This window comes from Aulonocara stuartgranti (genome assembly GCF_965226115.1).
Source record: "Aulonocara stuartgranti genome assembly, chromosome: 3".
NCBI lineage: Eukaryota > Metazoa > Chordata > Actinopteri > Cichliformes > Cichlidae > Aulonocara > Aulonocara stuartgranti.
In genome coordinates this window covers 6,974,351-7,000,765 of record NC_138941.1, presented here as the reverse complement: position 1 = coordinate 7,000,765, position 26,415 = coordinate 6,974,351, and the positions used below count along the sequence as shown (strand labels likewise).

Genomic DNA, 26,415 nt, shown 5'->3' with positions numbered 1-26,415 from the left:
AGAAATAAATCATCTTTGGACAACATGACAGAGATTAGTGAGTTTCCAACTTGCACTTGAATGCAGCACAGACAGATTCTGATGTTCGTGGTTGTAAACGTGTCCTCAAACGCCGCTCTGACTCTTTCCTTCCTGCTCAAAGTTCCTCTTTTCTGAACTTGGTGTTTGTGCCTGACGCTGATCGTCTCTGTGTGGAGCTCCGTGTGAAGGTAACGTTAGCAGTGTGTAATGTTTCCTGGCTAACATCAGCTGTGTGCAGCTCAGTTCCAGCACAAATCTGCCGCTCCATAGTTCACGGTAACGGACTCATGAGGTCGACCGTTAAACGCTCTCCCGCCATTTTGTCTGTGTGCGCGGATGTGTACGTTTTTGTTACCACTGTCATCTCATCAATAGCCTATTGGTAAAAGATCTCTGTTCATAGTTTAGTTGGATTTTAAAACTCTGTAGTTGGACAGTTTTATTTTGGACTGATGCTAAAATTCTTGCTGATTGTTTCTGTCGAGGTTTTGTACTTGACATCCGCCATTTTGGATGTGATAAGCTGTAGAGAGTGCGTCCAAAAAGAGAAACCAGAAAGAGAACCTGTTTTATTAATAACCTCTTGCAAATAGAAGAATATGAAAAAAACAACAACAAATAGGATAAAAACTTTAAATTACTTGAATTTTTAAAATCACCATCATCTGTTAACACAAATTTGATCATTTCAAATTTGTGTTTTCATTTTCTCTTCCCAGTTACTTCTTTCTCATTCTCTTCATTCTCCTTGTCACCTTACGTCTCACTCCTTAACTGAAGTTGTAGTTCTAACATAAGAAGTCCCACCAACGTCCTTTATTTAATCTCTGTGTTGTCACAGTTATTATCATCAGATCAGACATGAGACCCAGACAACAACATAAGTTTACAAGCTAACATCATGTCAGCTAACATTAGACGATAGCATCATAAACTTTAAATTACTTTGCGTCTGATCAACAGTTTGATTACATTCTCACATCACAGGTTTATTTGCTAAGTGTGAGTCCGCCCACATTAGATCCACTTTTCAGCAGGTGGAATAATTTGTAGTATATAGGTAATACATCAACAATGCTGCCATGGCTAAGTTAGGAATATTTATAATGTCATTTCCAAAACTTGCATATGATCTGCAATTTGTAGCAGATCTACTGACTGTCACAGAGCAGCTGGAGCAGTCTCGAATGCAGGTCAGTCCACTGCTGCCCCCTGTGGCCAAGTGCCATAGCTACTGCTGGATGAACTCGTGACACATCTGCACCTGTTTCTATGAACACATTGAGTCTGAGTGGCTGCACTTACACTGGTGCATTCAACATATTGAAAGATGGCAGCAATGTGGATTGTCAAGACTCAAACCAACCATTGAGCAAAGACAGCAGGATCACTTGTTTCTGTTTGTTATACAGCCAGATTTACTCGTGACACACATGTGCAGCTGCTTTATCACCTATTCTGAATTTGTTTCAAGCACAATACATTTGTTACACATGTTGGGATATTGTGTTTGTTTTAAATGTTATATACCTGTGTGGTATGTGACTTGTGTTGCCATGACGCCAGGTCTCTCTTGGAAATTAGATTTTTAATCTCAATGAGATTTTTTTTTACCTGGATAAATAAAGGACTAATTTGTAACTTTCAGTGTTTTCCGGTCTTCCAAAGGAAAAAAAACCTTCAACTACATGACATGCAGTTGTGTATTTGTTTTCACCTTATCATACACTTGAAGTTTTACAAATCACCACTTCTTTAGTGAATATCATTTCAGTCTCAGACAATCTCGTTTCTCTTACAGAGGTTGAATGCACCTTCTGCGGATGGCGGTACCACACAGTGTGCGTGGACTTCCCCTGCACAGAAGGCAACTACAAATGCTGTGAATGCTAAATAAACAGAAACAAATGATCCCTGTTGTCTTTGCTTGATGATTGGTTTGAGTCTTGACAATCCACATTGCTGGCGTTGCATCTTTCAATGCCAGCAATGGCAGGTATCAGTGCTCAAAGCTTTTGTGTTTGTTTCCAACAAGTTGCCCACCTCGGGAAACAAAAATGTGTTCTTTTACTTGTCAGATGAACATATGAGACACTTTGACTCTTCAGTGCAGTGTGGAGCCTAACAAAGATCTGTTTTGTGTCCCAGCTGATCAGCAGGAGGAGGAGAGTCTGACGGAGCAGCAGAGGAACAGTTTCAGCTACTTGGACTCAGCTCAGCCACTACAGAGGAAACAATGAGCTCAACACAGAAGGTGACAGACAGAGCAGGACCATATGACCAAAGATATTTATCACCATATACATTTGAACATTTGCCATAACGATGTAGCTGACGATAGAATTGACACCAGACAAAATACTTTACAGCTGCACAACTTTATTAAAAACCCATCAATGTATTTTCACTGAAACAAGCAGCTGTTGTTTATGTGCATTAAAGTTATATAAAAATGTAACAGTGCAAATGCAAATTCCTCGCTGACAGTTTAACCAAAAGGCGTTTCCAGTGGAAACTGGCCGACACATCCTGAGCATAACCATGTATAATATCCACTAAACTTCAGAAGAGGTTATACAGTCGTGGCCAAAAGGTTTGAGAATTGCATAAATATTGGAACCTGGAGAAGTTGCTGCTTAAGTTTTTATAATAGCATTTTGCCTGCACTCCAGAATGTTATGAGGAGTGATCAGATGAACTGCATCGTCCTTCTTTGCCATGAAAACGAACTTAATCCCCAAAAAGCCTTACCACTGCATTTCATTGCTGTCATCAAAGGACCTGCTGAGACCATTTCAGTGATCGTCTTCTTAACTCAGGTGAGAATGTTGGCGAGCACGAGGCTGGAGATCATCATGGCTGTATCCCGATTCAGGTTCTGCAGCTTTAAAGTCCTCAAGGGCCGCGTACTCAAAGACCGCTAAGGCCGAAGTGCGAGGCTCGTAGGCTCGTGAAATGGGACGTCTAGTCTCCGTCGCGCTGCCCAGGTTGCCTAGCAACCATGATACTAACAGCTGGAAACGTTTCATACAGCTTTGTTTGACAGAAATGAAGGAGAACATATTTAGTTCATTTGTTTCTACATGAGCTCTGTGTGATTTGATGAGTATCTGAGGCTGAGACCACAGGACTGTGAAACATGATTGTTGGGCTTCATTTCTGTGCTGAACAGTCGTTTAAGATTAGCTGTAAATAACAATTAGCTGATGTTGTTCATGAGACTAAAGTCATCTCACTGTGGTAATGTAAATATAATATGGCCAATATTATAGTTATTATATTAATCACTTCACTCACAGACAAGTATCTGTGACAGTGTGTATATAGATGTATCATATATAAGAGACAAATATTGTTCATTTAATATGTTGGTACTAAATTTGGCTCAATGCTTACATATATGTGTAAAAAGCAAATGTAGGAGCTGTGATAACTGTGTCTGATAGAATGAAGAGTAGACTGATATATGAAATATTCCTTTATTGGGTGAGAAAATCAGACCATGTCATAACTGCTGTAAGTCACACAGAATAGATATCAGAGCCTTAAACAGGCTGACTTCTGCTAAATGGGTCAAACTGGGCAGAAAGTCTACAAACACATAATATCCTTATAGAATATGATGTAACACTATAGATCAACTTACCTCAGAATATATTAAATTCAATTTTATTTATAAGGTTATAGGTTTTATAGGTTTTATGGAGATGCCATCCTTGTGTTTTAGTGGCAAATAAATTTGGCAGTCATCGGCATAACAATGAAATGAGATCCCATGCCTTCTAAGGATAGAACCCAGAGGCAATAGATACAGTGAAAAGAGCAGTGGCCCTAAAATTGAGCCCTGTGGGACGCTGCATGACAGAGAAGCAGAAGACGATTCGTAACCGAGAAGGCTGACAGAGAAATATTATTATTATTATTATTGATTGCTTATATTTGAACAATTGTGAAACCTCACTGTGGATGTAAGAGTGAAATTATGTGGATATCTTGAATCCACTTTATTGTGTAATATTTTATGTGAGTATTTGACGGAAGACGAGCAACATCTGTTGTGGAAGCTAACGGGGTTCCTTTAGAATAAACAAACATAGGATTTATTATCACTGAATAATTCTGTATAAATCTATACAAATTATAGAAATATGTAATAGGAAACAACAAAATAATCTAAATTATAAAATTGTGTGTGTGTGTGTGTGTGTGTGTGTGTGTGTGTGTGTGTGTGTGTGTGTGCATGATTTTAGTGTTTGAACAGTCATGAATTATCTTTAACAGCAGGTTGGATGTAATGTGTTAGAACTACCAGCAGGTGGGGATAAGAGACCTTTAAGGTGTTTGGTGCCACGCTCCACCTTCAGGTTTAAAACTAGTGTTAATGGAGTTTGAAGGTTGAGTTTGTTCCGCGACTGCATTTCACTCACTGCCTCTGTTTGTATCTCTGTCACTGCAGGACCAACATGGAGCCAGAAGTCAGCGCTCTCAGGAGGCCGACAAACCTCACAGAAGAAAGGGAGAGAAAAAACACACCTGTGACGAGTGTGGGAAGGGTTTTACTGTGAGGGCTTCACTAAAACAGCATCAGGTCATCCACACTGGAGAGAGACCGTTCAGCTGTGACTTGTGTGGAAAGTCTTTTTCCTTCAAGGGTTCCCTAAAAAAACACCAACTCATCCACAGTGGAGTTAAAGCGTACAGCTGTGATCAGTGTGGCAGAGCTTTTACTCACAGTAGCAGCTTACAGAGTCATCTAGTTACCCACTCTGGAATTAAGGCATACAGCTGTGACGAGTGTGGGAAGGGTTTTACTGGGAAGGCTTCACTAAAACAGCATCAGGTCATCCACACTGGAGAGAGACCGTTCAGCTGTGACTTGTGTGGAAAGTCTTTTTCCTGGAAGCGTTGCCTAAAACAACACCAACTCATCCACAGTGGAGTTAAAAAGTACAGCTGTGATCAGTGTGGCAGAGCTTTTACTCACAGTAGCAGCTTACAGAGTCATCTAGTTACCCACTCTGGAATTAAGGCATACAGCTGTGATCAGTGTGGCAGAGCTTTTACTCAAAGTAGCAGCTTACAGAGTCATCTAGTTACCCACTCTGGAATTAAGGCATACAGCTGTGATGAGTGTGGGATGGAGTTTACTCTGAAGGCTTCACTAAAACATCATCAGGTCATCCACACTGGAGAGAGACCGTTCAGCTGTGACTTGTGTGGAAAGTCTTTTTCCTGGAAGCGTTGCCTAAAACAACACCAACTCATCCACAGTGGAGTTAAAAAGTACAGCTGTGATCAGTGTGGCAGAGCTTTTACTCACAGTAGCCACTTACAGAGGCATCAAGTTACCCACTCTGGAATTAAGGCATACAGCTGTGACGAGTGTGGGATGGAGTTTACTCTGAAGGCTTCACTAAAACATCATCAGGTCATCCACACTGGAGAGAGACCGTTCAGCTGTGACTTGTGTGGAAAGTCTTTTTCCTTGAAGCGTTCCCTAAAAAAACACCAACTCATCCACAGTGGAGTTAAAGCGTACAGCTGTGATCAGTGTGGCAGAGCTTTTACTCGTAGTAGCAGCTTACAGAGTCATCTAGTTACCCACTCTGGAATTAAGCCATACAGCTGTGACATCTGTGGAAAAACTTTCAGCCAGAGAGAGAGCCGAAATAGACACCTACGCATTCACACCAGACATGATGTGTACTGCTGTGAACAGTGTGGCAAACAGTTTACAACAGACGCACAGTTACAACAACACATGTTTACCCACACTGAGGAGAGACCTTATCAATGTGACCTGTGTGAGAAAACTTTTAAATCTCCACGTCACCTGAGACAACACCAACAGATCCACACCAGAAAGAGACTCTACAAGTGCAGCTACTGTGAGGTATGTATTTATATTGTTATCTTGTCATTTTAGCCTGACTGTTTGGAACAACTCTGCTCATTAAACTGTGTTAGCATGTTAGCAATTCTACTGCATGGAAAAGCAGCTCTGAGTGATTATTCAGATTTTCCTTTCAGTTATGATTTTAGTATTACTGTAGTATTATGGTGGTAGTATTGTAGTTATTGCAGCCCAGTAAACTGAGTGTGTTAACTGAAACAGTCAAATGTAGTTGGACGTCTGCAGAGATGCTCTTTATTTCAGGCGACGTTCAGGATACAAATGTTGAAGGACTGACTTACACTGTCTTTGTGTCTTTGTTTAGAAGCAGAGCGACACAGATGGATCCAGTTCTCAACCCTGTCATCACTGTGGTGGTGGGAAAGACTTTCATTGTGACCTCTGTGGAAAAACTTTCAGTCAGCAAAAGACCCTAAAAGTACATCAACGTAGACACACTGGAGACAAACTGAAATACTGCAAAGAATGTGGGAGAAGCTTCACCACACCAAGTGAGTTAAAACGACATGAACTGATTCACAGTGGGGTTAAAAAGCACCTCTGTGATCAGTGTGGGTCATCCTTCACCACTGAAAGTCAGCTTAAATCACACAAAGGAGTCCACACAGGAGAGAAACCACACAAGTGCAGACACTGTGAGAGAAGCTTCTCACATTCAGGTAATCGTAACCTTCATGAACGTACACACATGGAAGGAAACTACAGCTGTGACCAGTGTGACAAGAGCTTCAGGAATCTCAGTTCATACTCTGAACACAAACGATCCCACGTTACTAATAAACTGTTTCACTGTTACCAATGTGCCCAAACATTCACCTCATTGTCTGCTCTGTGCAAACATCAGCGCGATCACTCAGGGCTGAAATCACTCCCATCACTGGATCACAGTGAATCTGAAGACACAGAAAGATCCTCTGGTTTCTGTGTCAGACTCAAAAAGCTTGAGATCAGGCTCCACAGAGTTCAGATAGAATCATTTAAACTTGTGTTGAACTGAACTGGTTGCTGGGCTGAACTTCTACATAATACAGATCTACATGGAATCTTCTTTTCTGTTGTTTTACTGAGTCAGTTTTGTCCTTTTTTCTCTGTCCTGGTTTTGCTCGTCTGTAAATGATTGAAACTCAGTCAAATAGTTCATTGTTCTCCAGCAAAACGTTTTGGAAACTCATGTTTAACCTTTAAAACTCTGACATGTTTTAGCACACAAGGCTTCATCGGGGAGTTCACTCATGATTGGACCATGAGAACAAAGGATTTTAGTTCTTTCAAAGAGAGTCTTGGAGATGTTTGATGTTTCTGTTTTTCTGAAACCACCTGAAAGAAAAACTATTTTTCTTGCTTTATGTAGTGTGGAAGTTTTTAATCTTTCTTCATCTGTGATGTTCTTGAATGTGTTCACGTGAAGATGGTACAAATAAACTGTCCTTTCAGCTTTAGCTCCTAATTTATTCATTATTTATGGATGTAGCACAGCAGCCGGCTCTTGATTAACACATGGAGGGCTCGGGATCTGATGGTGTCGTCTCCCTAATTTGCCCACTCAGTAAATCTCACTCATGGCCAAGAAATTGAAATAAACCTTGTTTCCCTGCTGGATAGTGATCCACTGTAACTCTGCTCCTCCTTCCTGTTTAGGATTTCTGTGGCTGAAGTAAAATTCCCTCCATCCATCACTTATCCCAGCTAACCCAAAGTGAAATAAAGTTTTGCTGGTCTTAAAAAAGCATTACAATAATGGGCATTACCAATGCAAACTGAATGATACAGAAGATGAAAGAAGAGACTTTGATCAGTTAATAAAGCTCATGATCTGGATTCATTGTGGCTGCTACACAGATACTTCTGGGTCACTTCTCTCAGTTAGGAACCTTCCTCACCAAACTGACTGTTGGACCACACCCCTGGTTTCATGAGAAATTGTTTCAGCCATGATTTCTCTTCCTGTATTTCAGAGTAAAGACTGAAGTGACAAATGGAAGCATGTTTAAAAAACACAATGTGAGAGAGACGTTGAGGTCCTTAGAAGTTACCCTGGGTTTTTCTGTCACCCTGCTAGATGTTACACACCTTGTTATTGGACTGATTTCTACTGCTGGACTACTCCTGCGGAGAGTAACAATACTCTTACTAATTAGCTCCCTTTCACACCTTTGGGGATATTTATTTTTGTGTTTGCAGCGCTGTGAGCCAGAACAGCGAGAGAAAAATCTGCAGCAGCGACGAGCCGAATGCTTACGTGAATCGCAGCAGCTGCACATGTGCTACGCTGAATTAGAGGATATCTTTGCTCTGGATTTCTATTTCTACTTTTTCATTTCTATATGATTCTTCTTGCATCTAAACAAAGATGATTCAATTTGCTAAATGTTGATGGCTCTTCGTGCTCAGGTGTAAATGAGACGTAATATTTGCTCTTGGTTTGGTTCTCCTGTACAGAACCTTGCAGTACAACAGAAACCTAAAAACATTATTTGTAGTTGTTATTCTTAGTTGTTCTGCTGCCTAAATACCACAGGGTCTGATTATGAAGTTATTGAGCTGCACATACTTTACGACCTGCTTAAGTTCGAGGTCACAGCGTCTGTAGAGCAGCTGGAACATAATGAAGTCTACAAGGTTAAAGTTTTCTCTTCAGTTATTGTTCTTTCTGCTGCTTGGTTTGATGGATCTGAGAGCTTTTGTTTTTATTATTGTTATTATAATTATCATTAATACTTTACTCTCTAGAAGCTTTAAAATAGTGTTTGTGTTTGAAAAAATTGATTTAAGAATTGAACAGAAACATCTGTCCTTCTGAAAATGGCCCAAAGGCACGGAGACAAAGTCAAAGGATGCAACCTGTAACTTTCTCTTCCTTCATGTCAGGACCATCATCCATGATTTATATAAAATGCATATAGCAACAGTAGCACTTTAGTTTGGACTTTATGATTTCTGTAACTGGAAAATATTATTTTGTTTAAAGACAGAAGTGACCGCATAGTTGCAACATCAAAGGGAAATATTAATTAATTAGCATCAAGTATATTTGTTGCTTAAGCGTTTGCACTATAACTTAAGTAGGATTATAACTTTTAAGGAAGGAAAGATTTCAGATATTTAATTCACTGCTTCAGTTATTTTATATGAAATTAAAACATTTACGTTGGTCAAACATGATGCTCTAAATCAAGTAAAAGTTTGAAAATAAATGATGTATTTTTAAATGCTGCAACAAATGTTCACAAAAAGTAACTATAATTAAAACCAGTTAAACAAAATCAAATGTTTGAATCATGCTTAACCAAATGCCAGGCTGGAGAGCTGAACCTAAAGTATACGTAGAAAGATTTCAACATCTGAGCAGTTTTTAATGTTTTTATCACATATAAATGTCACAGCAGTGGGTCCTGGCCCAATGCTTTGTGTTTTTGGTTTTCTTTGACTCTTGTTTTTCTTGGTTTTTGTTCTTCTTATTTATCAGGCTCTCAGTAATCTTAGTTCTCCCTCCCTCAGTGTTCATTTCAGCCTGTGTTTAGTTTCTGTTCCCGTGTCCCACGTTTCATCGTTTCATGTCGAGTCAGCCCTGTCTCTCTGTTTCCTGTGTCTCCCCAGTCAGCCCCGCCTCCCTCGGGCACTCATGTGTGATACAGAGTAATAAACCTGACTACATTTACTACACTCTCTTTATTACCTGTTACTTTAAAATTCATACACTAATTATGTCTGCCCATCTCTCTAATGTGAAGGTCAAAGGTCAACATCCCAGTGACATAAGAATAATCCCAAAGGGGCAAAGGCAGCGGTTAATTTAGCACATTTAGCATTAAGGGTACAGCAACGATATACTTTTACTTATTGTGGCAGGGGTGTGGTCTCTGGCCTGCTGCAGTGGAGGCTGGTGGCGGGACATTGGACGGCACAGGTGAGGGTGATGGAGCTCATGACTCTCCCCTTTATAGTGACGGAGGAGACTGGCGTGGGGGAAGCGTGTAGTGGAGGAAGCCGAGGAGAGAGCTGGTTTCTGGCTACAAAGACGGCGTCAAACCAGAAAAGATTGCTCGTGGTCAAATGTCAAAGGAGCTTGCAAAGAAAAGCGTCTGGACTTCTTTAAGTTACTTGAAGACGTTTCACCTCTCATCCGAGAAGCTTCTTCAGTTCTAAGGTCAAATGGTGGAGAGTCCCAGATATAAACCTAGTGGGAGTGACCCCCCACAGAGGGACAAAAGGACCCCCTGATGATCCTCTAATCGCCTGAGCCAAGGTGGGAAACTGGGTGTGGGTCCCAATCAGCCAGAGTTTCGGGTGGGTTCATTGTGAAACCTGGCCCCACCTTATCATGCGAATTCCTGAGGTCAGATGGCCCAGGATGTGAGTGGGCGTTAAGGCGTCTGGGAAGGGATCTCAAAACTGGATTATAGATGGCAGAGAGTTGGTGTCGTAAACCCCGCCTCTGTTCAAAGATGGTCGCTCACAGTGGACATAGATGCTTCTTTCACTCCTCTTTCAAACCATCTGTCCTCTCTGCCCAAAATGTGAACATTGGCATCCTCGAAAGAGTGTCCTTTATCCTTAAGATGCAGATGGACTGCTGAGTCTTGTCATGTGGAGGTGGCTGTTCTATGTTGTGCCATGCGCTTGTGAAGTGGCTGTTTGGTCTCTCCAATGTAGAGGTCTGGGCATTCTTCGCTGCACTGTACAGCATACACCACGTTGTTAAGTCTGTGTTTTGGCGTTTTATCTTTCGGGTGAACCAGTTTCTGTCTGAGCGTGTTGCTGGGTCTGAAATGCACCAGGATGTCATGCTTGGAGAAAACTCTCCTGAGTTTTTCTGATACTCCGGCTACATAGGGGATGACAATGTTGTTACGTCTGTCCTTCTTATCCTCCCTCGCTGGTGTCTGATCTTCTTTTCTGTGCCTCTTTGCTGATTTTAAAGTCAGCAAAGAGGCTCCTTTGACTACGATGACCTGGATGACTGAGAACCTTCACAGACACTTGTGGTCAAATAATGTGTCAATCACCTGTGAATCAAACTGTGTGTGGCTCAGTTCATGTCACAGTGTTGTTTAGTATATCTTCACTTGTCTCACTCTCCTTCTGTTCTGTCCATCAGGACGATCCTCAGTGCTTACACAGATCCTCCATCGATGTTGTAACTGTTGGCATGATGACATTGTATATAATTTGGATTATTTCTTTATCTTGTCAAGATCTATGTCATGATTGTAAATTGTTTAAGCTGTACATTACTGTTTGTTTTTTGTAGTCAACGTTTTGGTGCTTTGTGCTTTTATTTTGAAAGTCAAGTTGGCTTACAAGTTGCGCTAGAATAAAGGTTTTTAGTGGTTTTATTATAAAGGTTTTGTTATTATATAATAATGATAAAAATAATATCAATAACATTGAGGCACATTGTGTGGAGGAGGTTCAGTCATATCCTGATCATCCAGACAGATTTGATGGTTTTTATCCTCACCTGCTGTGTAGAAATGGTCTGACTGGTCGCTGTTACTGGGAGGTCGAGTGGAGAGGAAGCGTTTATATATCAGTGAGTTACAGAAGCATCAGAAGGAAAGGAGGCAGTGATGACTGTGTGTTTGGAAACAATGATCAGTCCTGGAGTCTGAGCTGCTCTGATGATGGTCCTCGTTATAAGAGATAAGATAAGATAAGATAGAACTTTATTAATCCCTCGGGTGGGTTCCTCTGGGAAATTCGATTTCCAAAAAAGCACAGCACCGACAGAAGTTACAGAGTTATACACACACACATATATATAAATACAGAGACCATATAAATAAAATATACGAAGGGGATAAATAGAATAAATAGGAATAAAAATAAAAATACAAGTGAATTGCACATTTCAAGTATTGAGTCTATTGCACCGTTGACTATTTACAAAAGTATTGCACAAGGTATTGTACAGTGAGGTGAAGAGGCACTACAGCTTAGTTGTTCCCCCCTCCTTTGTCCTCCTGTTTCCCCTCCCTCTCCCCTCCAGAGAGGAGTTAAACAGTCTGATGGCGTGTGGGACAAAGGAGTTTTTAAGTCTGTTAGTTCTTGTCTTTGGGAGAAGCAACCTGTCACTGAACAGACTCTTCTGGTTGTTAATGGCCGTGTGCAGAGGATGCCTGGCATTGTCCATAATGTCCATCAGTTTCTTTAATGTCCTTTTCTCTGCCACTGTCACCAGAGTGTCCAGCTTCATGCCGACCACAGAGCTAGCCCTCCTGATCAGTTTCTCCTGCCTGGATGAGTCCTCCTTTGCTGTGCTGCTCCCCCAGCACACCACAGCATAGAAAAGTACTCCAGCAACCACCGACTGGTAAAACATCCTCAGGAGCTTCCTGCAGATGTTAAAAGACCTCAGCCTCCTGAGGAAGTACAGTCGGCTTTGGGCTTTTTTATACAGGTGCTCTGTGTTGCATGACCAGTCCAGTTTATTGTCCACCCACAGCCCGAGGTACTTGTACTTGTTGACCACCTCCACCTCCTCCCCCTCTATCTGAACCGGCAGTGGACCTGCTCTAGACCTCCCGAAGTCCACAACCAGTTCCTTAGTCTTTGAGGTGTTGAGTTGCAGGTGGTTTGTGTGACTCCATGCGACAAAGTTCCTCACCAGACTTCTGTACTCCTCTTCCTGATCATCCCAGATACACCCCATGATGGCTGTGTCGTCTGCAAACTTCTGAATGTGGCATAATTCAGAGTTGTAGCAGAAGTCAGAGGTGTACAGGGTGAAGAGAAGAGGGGACAGCACAGTTCCCTGTGGTGCTCCTGTGCTGCTGACCACTGTGTCAGACGTGATGTCCTTCAGCCTGACGTACTGTGGTCTGTCGGTGAGGTAGTCGGAGATCCAAGCCACCAGGCAGGGGTCCACCTCCATCCTGTTCAGTTTTTCCTGAAGCATACAGGGCCGGATGGTATTAAAGGCACTGGAAAAGTCAAGAAACAGGATCCTGACCGTGCCTTTTCCCCCATCCAGGTGTGAGTGGGCTCTGTGTAGGAGGTACAGGATGGCATCCTCCACTCCGACACCCGCCTTGTATGCAAACTGTAGTGGGTCCTGGGCATGTTGTACCTGTGGTCGGAGGAGGTTGAGGAAGAGCCGCTCTAGAGTCTTCATAAGATGTGACGTCAGTGCCACCGGTCGGAAGTCATTCAGCTCATTGGGCCGGTTCTTTTTGGGGACCGGGACGATGCAGGATGTCTTCCATAGGGCGGGCACTCTCCCCAGTCGCAGACTGAGGTTGAAGACTCGTTGTAGCGGCTCCCCAAGTTCAGCAGCACACGCCTTTAGCATCCTAGGACACACCTTGTCTGGGCCTGCTGCCTTTCTGGGGCGAAGCTTCCTCAGTTGTCTCCTGACCTGATCCACTGTGACACTGGGAGATGTTTGGGAAGAGGGGAGGGGGGGAGATGTCTTGCTGCTGAGAGAGGGATTGGAGGAGGGGGGTGTCATGGTGTCAGGAAGGGGGGGAAGCGAGGGAGGTAGGAGAGTGGGGATTGGACTCTGTAGTGAAGGTGAGGGTGGGGGGGTTGTGGGCTGGTCAAACCTGTTGAAGAAGTTGTTGAGTTCGTTTGCCTTCTCCACAGTCCCCCCCACTGTGCTTTTCTTGGTGTTGTGGCCTGTGATGGTTTTCACACCATTCCAGACCTCCCTCATATTGTTCCTCTCCAACTTCTGCTCCACCTTCCTCCTGTAGGTGTCCTTTGCTTCCCTCAGGCAGCGTTTCACCTCCCGCTGTGCTGCCTTCATCTCCTCCTTCACTTTGCTCCTGAAAGCCTTCTTCTTCATGTTGAGGACAGCTTTGACTTCCTGTGTTACCCACGGTTTGTTATTAGGATAACACCGTACCGTCTTAGCAGGGGCGACCGTGTCCACACAAAAGTTGAGGTAGTCTGTAAGACAGTGTGTCGCCCCCTCTATGTCCTCACCATGTGGGCTCAGGAGCACATCCCAGTCTGTGGTGTCATAACAGTCCCTCAGAGCATCCTCCTTTTCTGGGGTCCATCTCCGGATGGAGCGCGTTGTGACCGGCTGCCTTTGGACGAGGGGTGTGTATTGTGGCTGTAGGTAAACCAGGTTGTGGTCTGACTTCCCTAGTGGGGGGAGGGGGGTGGCTCTGTATGCATCTCTCACATTAGCATACAGTAGGTCAATTGTCCTGTTGCTTCTTGTGGGACAATTCACAAACTGGTGAAAAGCAGCCAGAGTAGAGTCCAGTGTGGCATGGTTAAAGTCTCCAGATATAATAATGAAAGCCTCGGGGTTTTGTGTCTGAAGTCTTGCTGTGACTGTGTGTATTTTCTCACAGGCAGCTGTTGCGTCGGCCCTCGGAGGGATGTAAACACACACACAGATCACATGACTGAACTCCCGAGGTAGATAATATGGCCGCAAGCTAACAGCTAGCAGCTCCAGGTCCGGACGGCATACCGAAACTTTAACGGAGACGTGTCCAGGGTTACAGTATCTGTTGTTAACGTAGACAATGAGTCCCCCACCTCTGCTTTTTCCGCTGGCCTGCGTGTCCCTATCGGCTCTCATGGGTGTGAAACCGCATAGGTCTACGTTAGCCTGCGGCGTTAGCTCGGTTAGCCACGTCTCCGTGAAGATAAACAAGCTGCACTCACGGTATAGTCTGTGGTTGTTCAGAGCGCACAGTTCGTCAATCTTATTCTGTAACGAGTTCACGTTGCCCATGATCACTGTCGGGATTGATGGTTTGACTCGCCTCCGGTGATCCGCTCTCCTCGCTCCAGCTTTGCAGCCTCTGTAGCTCCTCTTTAGCTCGGCCGGGATGTTGTGTCGCATGCCGGTCTGTCCCTTTGTTTTTAGTGCCAGCAGCTCCGCTCTCGAATAGATGAAGGAACTGGTTCCAGAAGTTTTAAAAAGTGCATTATCCATCTTGTATCGCTATATCTAAGAGGTATAAGTAGAGGAAGGTGAAAAAAAAGTTTGAAAAGCCTAGTCTAAAAAGTTAAAGTTAACAAAAAGGTGCGGTGTTGCAGAGCTACTTGGAAAGGCTGCCGTCACTCCAGCGCCATCTTGTCTGTCACAATAACAGACAAACATCCATCTCCTCCTCCTCCTCTGTCTCTAACAGAGCAGCAGTGTATGTGGACTGTCCTGCTGGCACTCTGTCCTTCTACAGAGTCTCCTCTGACACTCTGATCCACCTCCACACCTTCAACACCACATTCACTCAAACTCTTTATCCTGGGTTTAGACTCTGGTCTCCTGGTTCCTCAGTGTCCCTGTGCTGAGTGGAGTGTAAAGAGTGTCTCCTGTTACAGAAACACTCTGACTGTTGAACAGATAGTTCAGTCTGTACATGTCTGTCTCTTTCACTCACAAACACGTTTTCAGATTCATGGATTCAATCAGTTGATGTTTGAAACTCTTCTAAATGATTCCTTGTAAACTTCTTCAGTCACAAACAAACAGGAAGTGATGTCACATGTGTTCCTGTCCACACAGCAGAATGAGTCTATTGCTGACAGTGATGTACAAACAGAGTGAGCATTTCTGAGGCCCAAAATAAACTGAGTAGTTCACTGAATGAACAATGGACTGTGAGCTCAGTTCCTTCATCATTAGTATGGATTATATATGTATATGTATTATATTAGTATCATATATATCAGGTGCTGCTGCTTTCAGTCATTGTGCAAATGTGCTGTTTGTAAGCTTGTAAAACTGCAGTCAGCTGAGACTGAAGAAGTCACCTGATCAGTGAGCAAACGTTTCTGAAAACGTCCAGATGAACAGAATCAACCTTTTGGGATCAGCCAGCAATGCAGCATCATTGTTGTTCAGCTTCAGAGGTTTGCAGGAATGAACTGATGACCAGAAACAGCTGCAAAGTCCAAGAAAATACCAGCTGGAGTTCAGCTGCATTTGAAGAAGTCAAAGAAAAGTAAGGATGGCAAAGGGCGACGTTTTCTTCCAAAGAGCTGCAAACATGGTCGACGCCTCATTAGAAGAATCATCTGGACATTTGTGAGGAACTCTAACCAAGAAAGCAACGTCACACAGATCCAACAGACAGTTTCCATGACTGCAAGTGTTGAGTGGAAAAATGCTACATTGCATTATTGCATCCTCTCACCACAGGAGGCGCTGTTGGCACCACTGATTGCTGATCAGCTGTTCTCTGATGATCTGATTGATACTGTGAATAACGGGACTCACTGAACTCTGTGACACAGTGAAGATTACAGAGTTTAACTTCAACATCTGACTGACGTCACACAGACAGAAGGATGAACCAGAGAGGTACAGAACACAGTTACTGGAGATACTGGATCAGCTCCATGTGAACCTCTGATGGAGAAGCTGCTGAGCCAGAGAAACATCAGGACATGACAGCAGCTGCACTTATCTAACAACATGTAGCAGAGCTGATCTATGTTAGAGGATCTATCACAGCAGCTGAAGCCAAAGTCCAACACTGGATACCAGCTGAGCCTGTGCTGAGTGTAGTGTTACAGGAAAAGGGCAGAAACACTGGTAGCTCCCAGTGATGCTGACTGGGGCACAGAGCTGAATGATGCAGCATCAGGACACTGTTTCAGTCTGACTGACAGAGAAACCTGTAGCTGTATCTACATGTGAGGCAGAGGCCACACAAGCAGCTTTCTATGTTTCACAGTGACTGAGATCTTCAGTGGGGGTGGACATGCTCCTGTACAGACCTCTGAGGAGAACCAAGGTGCAGTCAAAGAGTCCAGTCTGTCCTCACAGATGTGAACATGTGCTTTCATCAGGTCTGCTGTCAGCTAGCAGGCTCACATCAGAATCACTGTTCCTGAAAAACACAGTCTGTGTGACATCATCAGTCAGCTGATGGTCCCAGATCTGAATGGTTTCTGTCTCTACTGAGGAAGTCAGAGAATATCACTGAGGTGTGGATCAGGTCTGAGTGAGCTGTGGAGGGACAGCTTTAAACAGTCCACAGGTCTCACGTCCTGCTCAGTCTGCTAGCAGATACCTCGTATTGTTCCAGATGTGCTGACATCAGCAGCAGCACAGCTGTGTGATACCATGAATCTCAGTTATTGATCCAACACATAGTAAATACAAAGATCAGGATTTCTGAGAGTAATCATTATGAGTCTGAACACATGATCACTGAATGTTAGTCTCCACAATAATAAGCTAACACAAGCAAACACAGCTTTCAGCTCTTATTTTGAAACTGGCTTATTTAGAGAGCTGTGATGTGAGCGTGCCTGGCTCTGAGGCACTTGGGTCAGCCTCTGTTGTTTAGAAGTGTTACAGACTGTGAATGACACAGACCTGTCAGTTTCCATGTTTGTCTGTAACACAGCTCAGGGGCTCCATGCTGAACGCATCCATCCAGTGTTATTGATCCAGGACTGATACCAGCATTGGGATCAATACTACAACACACAATCACATGTGTCCACGTGATGCAGTTTGAAGAGCAATCAGATGTCTCTGTATGAGGAGGCGGGGTCACAGGAGGTTCACAGAAACTCTGCAGCAGCATCATCAGCTCACATGGAAACTTTGATGATTCACTTCTGTGGTGTTTTTACAGAAACACGTCACAAAATTAGCTCCACCTGTTTTGTGAGCTTTGAGTTTCTTGTCTTCATCCTGGATTCTTGTGTTGCTGTTTTTACACACAGCAGATATTTCCTGGTTGCTTCCTTGATGACCACATGAAGCTTTCTGAAGCTTGGATTGAAAACGCTTCATTACTCAAAGCTTTCCAACACAGGCCTCTGTGCTGCCATCTGGTGGACAAACATGTGAAGTGCAGCGTGAAGCTACAAATGAAACTGCTTCAGCTACGTTTATATATAACATACTATAACCTATATAATGTGGAGATCAGGGAAATTATTTTGTTGCTACTGTTAATAATCATCATCATTACCATTGCATTAATAATATAATCTACAGCATTGATATTGCATTCAGATGTTTAAACATTTTGGTACCCAATTAGCCTTTACTACAGGTGCAGTTATAACCACTTTAAACTGTTGAGTTGAATCTATGATCTTAAATGCTTTTGAATGCTTGTTATAATCTTAAGTGTGTATGGGCTGATTCTGTTGATTCTGAGTCCACTCTGTGCAAAGTCTTGACAGGAAACTGCAGGTTTGCAGAGCGTGCTTTTGCAAAAGTGAAACTAAAAGCAGAGTGTAAGTGCAGCTTATTCTGAGGAGCTGTTTGGATGATACTATTTGAATAACCAGGTTGTTCATTATTATCTTTTATACTTTTATATTCTTTTATTAAGCTTCTAGTAGAGGTTCTTGATTAAAACATTTATTCAATATACTACATATATAGTTTTAGTAAACTGCTGACACATTTGAGAGTGGCCTCTGTTTGACTGCGAGCGTTAGTAGGTGAGAGGTGACACAGAGTGCCAAGTGAGGTCGTGACACACACACACATAGTAGATACATTCAGTTATAGGTGAGAGGTTAATCATGTTTGCTTGCAACTGCGGGCGTGCAGAAGTGGTATCTTTTTTTTTTTTTTTTTTAACTCTTTATTTTGTAGTTTTTCCTTTATATTACATACGGACAAGACAATAATAATAATAACACAACAACAAACACACAAAAAAAAAAAAAAAAAAAAAAAAAAACCACGAGAGGTCCCGCCCTATAAGGCTGACTGAGACTTATAAATTATCCATTTTGTCCACTGTTTTCGGTGTTTGTCAGATTTCAGTCTCAGAGTGTAAGTCATTTTTTCCATTGTATATATGTCCTCGATTACGTCCATCCAGTCTTCCAGTTTTAAAGGATCGCTTTTCAGCCAATTCTTTGTTATCACCTTTTTGCTTGACAACAACATAATCTTAAACAAATACCAGTCCTCCTTTTTTACATTTTCCCATATTCCAAAATACATTACTCGTGCCTCACACAGTACTTCATACCCCAGCACCTTCGTCATTGTTGCCGCAATTCTTTCCCAATATGATTTAATATATTTACACTTCCAAAACACATGTGAGTGATTGGCGTTCCAGTCTCCACATAATCTCCAGCATTGTTGGGGTGTTTTCAACTGCTTGCTTTTGATATACGGAGTAATAAAAAACCTAATCACATTTTTCCAGCCATATTCTCTCCATCGTCTAGAGCTAGTGGAGTTATGCTGTGTGAGACATAAGGATCGCCAATCATCCTCTGACAACTCAATTTGTAGTTCCGATTCCCACTTTTGTTTAATATATAATGTTTCATTCCTATTCGAATTTTGTAGGCCATCATATAATTTCGACAGAATTCCTGATGGAAGATTTTTATATGCACCTGTTATTGTTCCTATTATACGATTTCTTTCTCTCGAGAGCTTCTTTCTAATTTCTGTATTGTAAAAGTGTCTTAATTGAAAGTACCTAAATAAATCTGATTTATCCAATCCGAATTGTTTCTGTAGATTCTCAAAAGATTTAAATGTTGTCCCATCTATTAATGTACACATTGCTGTAATTCCTTTATTGACCCATCTTAAAAATGTGCTATCCCATTGTCCACTTTGGAATTTTCGAGAGTATGCAGGCCAAATCAGCAATTTACAATCTTCTGTAATTCTATATTTCTTCATTATTGTCCACCAGAGTTTAATAGTAAATTCAGTGATGAGATTTTTGTTCGTGGGCAGAAGTGGTATCTTACTGCAGAGCATGGTCTGTGGTTTTGGAGAAGCGGCAGTCAAAAGGTTGACAGGAAACATCTGCCATGAAGATAGAGACAATGTTCTTTTCAAACTGTGTTAAAAGTCATTGTGGTTTTGATTTGACGTATGTATGTATGTATCTGTGTGACGTTGAAGGGGTGTCATTAAATTCAAACCCCGATGGTATAAAATATCTGTTTATGCTTTGATTAGTCGGAGATCAGCGCTGTCTGCGTACGGCGCTGGTCCCCCCACGCCTGTGTTCATTAAAATCAATTGTTTGACCAAGCTCTTCTGGACCTGGTTGTTTGTACTCTCCTTCCTCAATATTTGAACCTTAACAATAACTATATGTATAGTGTATTATGTAGGTTTTAGAGCTGGGGGTAGAACTGCTGATGGCCTGGTTGTTATTTATGTTCCCCATGGTTCACCAGCTCTCACACAACATCAGCACCAATGATCCTTATAAACCTCTGAATCAGGTCCTGAAGCTGTGACGTCCTGAGTGAAGACCTCACTGATCACATGACTCTGGTCACCTGGACTCAGTGTTTCTGAAGCAGTGTGCTGGGTTTTTAAAAATACGTGGCTGCTGCCTGATGTTGGGCCCACAGAGGAAGACGACTCACTCGCTCTTCTTCACTTCCTCCTTAAACATGTGGAAGGAGAGCAAAGTGCTGCCAGACTCTTATTTCTGACAGGAACAGAAGAAACCACAGCAAACTGGTCCAGTTCTTCATCTTCATCACAATCTGTTTATTTCTGATGGTGTCTTCAGTCTGAGGTTTGAAGTTTCCATGTCTGTGTGATGTGTGGTGTGAAGGCTGCTGGTTAAACTGGGACTCACTGTTTAAAGCACTGAGTGCTCATAGAGAGATGCTCCATGAGTCCCAGTACAGACTACAAACATGGTGGAAACTTAGCTTTGATATCCACACACTCTGCACGTCTGTGAGTAACTGTGATGAAGATGTGCAGAGATCTGTGTCCAAACAGGAGAAAGACTGTAAAGACTCTGTGCTTCTAACAGCCTCTGTTAACATATGTGAGGCTGTTTGTTGTTGTTGCCATGGAGCTTTTCACTGTTTGGGTCAGCAGGTCATGTGATCAGGTTTGTTCTGCTGGACGATGGTTCAGTGTCAGGTTTGTTTGCATTCATCAATAAATATCTAAATAAATCAAAGACTCCATGTTTGTTCTTTCATCATGTGACCTCTGCTCATCCATCTCTGTGTGTATCAGGATACATTTAGTTCATAATACACAGAAAAATCAGAGTTATTACCTGTAATAAATGTGAAAGTAAAGATTCCTGCAGTGATAACCAGGCAGGACTGAAACACATCCAAGCTGTCACCACGGTAACAGCACCGTCCATCCACAGGTGAGGGGAGGAGCAAAAAGAGGGACTTTGACCATTTTATACTAAAAACACTCAACTAATGTTTCTAATATGAAACAAATAAGCCCACATTAATGTGAGCGTTTATTAAATAATAATAATGATGATTTCCTCCTGATCTCATTTCCACAGCAGAGAAAACTGTGGTGTATATTGAGGTGGAGGGTGTGGTCTGTGGCTCAGGTGTAGAGTGAGGGTGGGGTGCACCACAGCAGCATGCTGGGACTGCTGAGGGTGGAGGAGGGAGTGATGATGACATCAGAGCTGCAGCACAGAGACCAGTGAACACACAGTCTGTTCATCTTTGCATAGATACAATATACAGCACAATATTGAATGACAGACACGCTGTGGGAGCTTCCACAGATACACTGACGTCAGCATCCAGAGTCCTCCTGCTGCTCCCCCCTCAGAGCCCCGTGATCAGCACCAACACATTCAGTTAGATGACAGAGTCCAGCTGCAGCTAGAATCAGCTCCCCTCTGTGAACAACAGCACAGCGTCAGTGTTTCACACTCAGTGAAAGGAGGAAACAGCAGAAGAACACCATGTGTGCTACGTTTCCCAGGACACACTACAAACTGCACAAATACAGAGCAGCACGTGGAAGGACCTGGAGCTGCATTTACAGAGCTGCAGACAGCGTGATGTCCTGTATGGACAGGTGGAAGGAACCAAGTCCTCAGCTGGAACACTCGTGTTTGTCCACAGACAGGAAACACAGCAGGAAACTTCCTCACAGAAGTGCAGCTCATGGATAACACACTTCCTGTCAGTCAGAATGAGGCTGCAGCCAAACACAGAAAGGTGTTTTTGTCCAGATGAGCCCAGAGAAGAAACACGAGTGTTCACAGACATCAGAAGCTCAGAGAGGTGAAACATGAGGTTGGAGTCCTCGTCAGCATCCAGAAGAGCTGCTGTGAAACCCTGAGTACTCATGACAGACTCTGATGGCACAAACACATCATGATTCAAACAGAAAGACAAACATGGAGCTCCTGATCCTCCTGCATGAGAACAAGCTGACATGAGCGCTGTGTCTGAGAGTGTCTCCCTGTCACAGTGACAATAACACAGCTGCTGCTCACAGTCATTAAACTGACCTGAGGTCAGCTGTGCTCCTTACATATGAACCATGTGACCTCACATCAGTGCTGTGGATGACTGTAGTCATAGAAGAGTAGAGCTGTAGCAGGTGGTGTGAGGAGGAGGTGGTGTATTCTAGTTAACGCAGTACTGAAACACTCCAGCAGAGGGCGCTGTTAAGTCCTTATTGTAACACAGTTACTGTGTGCAGTTAGACTTCATACATAATCTGCACTTATTTCCATCAGACATGCTGTCAGGAAATGATTGGTTTCTATACATTTCTGTTGGATTATGTGTCCACAGGTGTTTGTACTTTGTGCCTTAATAAAATGACGGTAAAAGGCCCCGCCCATATCCTATCCATGTCTTATCATGCAATGACTCTGTGAATGGACTGGAGAGGGGTTGTGGTACAGTCCTCCGTCAGGAATGAGATGTATGTGTCGACTTTTTATTCTCCCTTAAAAGTATTATGCCATAAATGCTGCACAGGGCAGCTCTGCTAACAGGTTATGGGCCCAGACAGCAGTAAAGAGGAGGTCCTGTAACTGCCAAAGGAAGGGCAGCGTTTCCTGAAACCGCAAGATACCGGCAGGTGTTAAAAGTTTGGCACGATTGAGTGAGTAAGCGTTTTTGTGCATCATGAGCAGACGCACGGCAGAGTCGGGCAGTCGATATTCCTGTTTGCAGTTTGATGGAGATGAAAGGAAATATGAGATATGGGAAACAAAGTTCCTTGGTCATCTCAGACTACAAGGTTTGAAAGATGTCATCTTGAAGGCTGAGGGTGATGGAGAAGCCGAAGGTGAAGATGATGACAAAAATGCAGAAGCATATGCAGAGTTGATACACTTTCTAGATGACAAAAGTTTATCGTTAGTTATGAGAGATGCAGTTGATGACGGACGGAAAGCTCTAAGAATTTTGAGAGGTCATTATGCAGGAGTGGGCAAGCCACGGATTATAAGTCTGTACACCGAACTTACTTCTCTCACATATGAAAGGAATGAAAGTGTGACGGACTATATTATCCGAGCAGAAGCAATTATCACAGCGTTGAAAAATGCGGGTGAGCAATTAACTGATGGACTTCTGATCGCAATGATAATAAAAGGACTACCAGAGACATTTAAACCCCTGATTGTGCACGTTACACAGAGCGAAGCAAAAATCACATTCTCAGAGTTTAAAGTAAAACTCAGAAGTTATGAAGAAACCGAGAGAATGCGTGCGGCTGTAACAGATGATAACGTAATGAGGACAAAAGTGCAATTAGATCAGGATTCTACTTTTTGGCGAGCAGACGACCGAAGATCAAAGAATAATGAGACTGTGTGTTTTAAATGTGGACTAAAGGGACACACTGCAAGAACGTGCCGATCCAGAGTATGGTGCAGTTTTTGCTGGAGTAGTACACACAAAGATGCGACCTGTAGAAGGAAGCTGAGACGGGATGAAGCGAGAGGGGTTATGGAGAAGGACTACGCGTTCAAGACTGGCTCCGAACCCCAGAGGGTCCCGGACGGCGGCCGGGAGATGCTGAACAATCAGCTACTGGTGGATACGGGAGCGACGTCACATATCTTTACGAAGATCGAGAGTTTTAAGACTTTTGATGACACATTTCGACCCGAGGCTCATTGTGTAGAGTTGGCTGACGGAAGGTGGAGCAGAGGAGCTGCAAAGCGGCGAGGAGATGCTGAGGTAAGTATGATTGACAGTAAAGGACGAAGTCACAAGGTAACATTGAAACAAGCACTCTACATTCCATCGTTTCCACAGGACATTTTGTCAGTAAAAGCAGCTACTAGTAACGGAGCCACTGTGGTTTTCAAACACGGGGACAGTTTTCTTAAACATGTTGATGGAACAAAATTCCCTATATGTGAACATGAGAGACTGTTCTTTATAAATACTGTGCAAGAGTTTGAGGAGAAATGTAATGGATGTTTTGATATGCAAACGTGGCATGAAATTCTAGGACACTGTAATTATGAGGATGTTCAAAATTTGCAAAATGTCGTCGATGGAATGGACATTAAGGGTAAAATCAACAAAAATATGCAATGTGAAGCCTGTATACAAGGGAAGTTTATCCAAACTAGGAACCGAGAACCCGATGAAAAGGCCAGGACAGCATTAGAGTTGGTACATACGGATTTAGCTGGTCCGATTACGCCAAACTCTAAAGAAGGGTTTAAGTATGTTTTGTCGTTTGTTGATGATTATTCAGGTGCAACATTTGTATATAATCTGAAACACAAAAGTGATACAACTCAAGCAACTGAAAGATTTATTGCAGAGGTGGCGTCATATGGGAAAATCAAGTGCATTCGTTCTGATAATGGAACTGAATTTACAAGCAGACAGTTCAGAGATTTGTTAAGTAGACACGGCATTAGGCAGGAAACTTCGGCGCCATATTCGCCTCATCAAAATGGAACAGCAGAGAGGAACTGGCGTACACTTTTTGACATGGCGAGATGCATGTTAGTTGAGAGCGAATTGCCAAAGTCTTTATGGCCATATGCAGTACAAACCGCGGGAGTGATTCGGAACCGGTGTTTTAATAAATGCACAGGTCAGACAGCGTATAAGATGTTAACTGGAAAAAGACCTGATCTTTCTAGAATGAAAAAATTCGGATCATTGTGCTATGCTTATAAACAAAATAGGGGAAAACTGGATCCAAGATGCGACAAAGGTGTTTTCTTGAGATATGACAAAAACAGTCCAGCATATTTGATCTATTTCCCAAAAACCGGGAAAGTTGAAAAGCACAGATTGATAAAAATACTAAATCCCGTGACAATGGATCAACAAACACAGAGTGATCAGATGTATGAAGATGAGGTTTATGAATCCAGAAAAGATGGTGGGTCCAAACAGACGAAGGATGAGGATGTTCAGGATGGTAGTGAAAGCAGTCAAACTGAGTCTGAGGTTAAAACTGATGATAAAGTAGATGCTGGAGCTACACGTTATCCATCCAGAATCAGAAAGAGACCTGATTATTTGAGTGATTATATCACGGATGTGAAAGAGTGTGAAAATGAACAGATGCAAACCAGTGTTGATTATTGCTACAGATTGTTGTGTGAAATACCCACATCATTTAGCGAAGCTATTGTGTCAAGTGAGTCAAAAGAATGGGAAAGAGCGATGAATGAAGAAATCCAATCCCTTAAGGAGAATGACACATTTACTTTAACCACCTTACCAGAGGGAAAGAAAGCAGTGGGGGGTAAATGGGTTTATGCCGTTAAAAAGAACTCAGACGGATCAGACAGATATAAAGCTCGATTTGTGGCTTAAGGTTTTAGTCAAACAAAAGGAGTTGATTATGAGGAGACTTTTTCACCGACTGCTAATTTATCGAGTGTGAGAGTTTTGATGCAGAAAGTGGTTCAGGATGATATGTTGGTTCACCAGATGGATGTAAAAACCGCCTATTTACATGCACCAATAAATGAAGAAATATATATACAACAACCAGAAGGTTTTGAGATAGAATCAAGTGAGACTAATAAACTGGTGTACAGACTAAAGAAATCACTTTATGGGCTGAAGCAATCGGGTCGTAACTGGAATCAAACCTTACATGACTATTTAAGCAATTGTGGATTTAGACAAAATATTGCTGATCATTGCGTGTATTCAAAAGAGACTGAAAGTGAAAAGGTAATCATCATAGTGTGGGTGGATGATTTACTCATTGCAGCTAACAATGAAAATGTGCTTTCAGGCGTGAAAGAAATGCTCTCTTCTAAATTCCAAATGAAAGATCTGGGGAAACTTAACCATTTTCTAGGAATAGATTTTCTTCAAGAAAAAGAATGTGTCACAATGTCACAGAAAGTATATATTGAGAACATTTTAAAGAGATTTAACATGCAAAACTGTAAGCCACGGTTAACACCCTGTGAACAGAAATGGACTCATTCTGATAAATTCGAGACATTACCAGATGTGAGGAGATATCGTGAAGCGGTAGGATGTCTTATCTATCTGAGCCATTGTACGCGACCTGATTTAAGCTATGTTGTCAGCAAACTGTCACAACATTTCAATGCGCCAACTGTTGATGATTGGACAGCAGTGAAACATGTTTTGAGGTATTTAAAAGGTAGTCGAGGGAGAGAACTGTGTTTTAGGAAATGTTCAAGTGGAAAACTGGGTCTACAAGCATACAGTGATGCAGATTGGGCATCCGATGTTTCTGATAGACGCAGTATGACAGGTTATTGTGTAAGCCTAAATGAAAATGGTCCTTTGATATCAGGGGTGGCTGTAGCTCAGGTGGCAGAGCAGGTCAG

At 42.6% G+C, this 26,415-nt stretch overlaps 2 protein-coding genes across 2 annotated transcripts in view; both read left to right on the top strand.

Annotated features, from left to right (window-relative positions):
- Positions 1-7,374, top strand: part of LOC309702241 (uncharacterized protein) — a 163,948-nt gene extending 156,574 nt beyond the window's left edge. The window contains exons 3-5 of the mRNA XM_082526784.1: positions 2,170-2,275; positions 4,478-5,914; positions 6,240-7,374. Of these exons, the coding sequence (XP_082382910.1) occupies positions 2,258-2,275; positions 4,478-5,914; positions 6,240-6,932 (2,148 nt within the window). The 5' untranslated portion in view covers positions 2,170-2,257 and the 3' untranslated portion in view covers positions 6,933-7,374. The remainder of the gene's footprint in view (positions 1-2,169; positions 2,276-4,477; positions 5,915-6,239) is intronic.
- The window catches only part of LOC309702355 (uncharacterized protein), a 249,516-nt gene that overhangs the window by 87,388 nt on the left and 135,713 nt on the right, over positions 1-26,415 (top strand). The window lies entirely within an intron of this gene.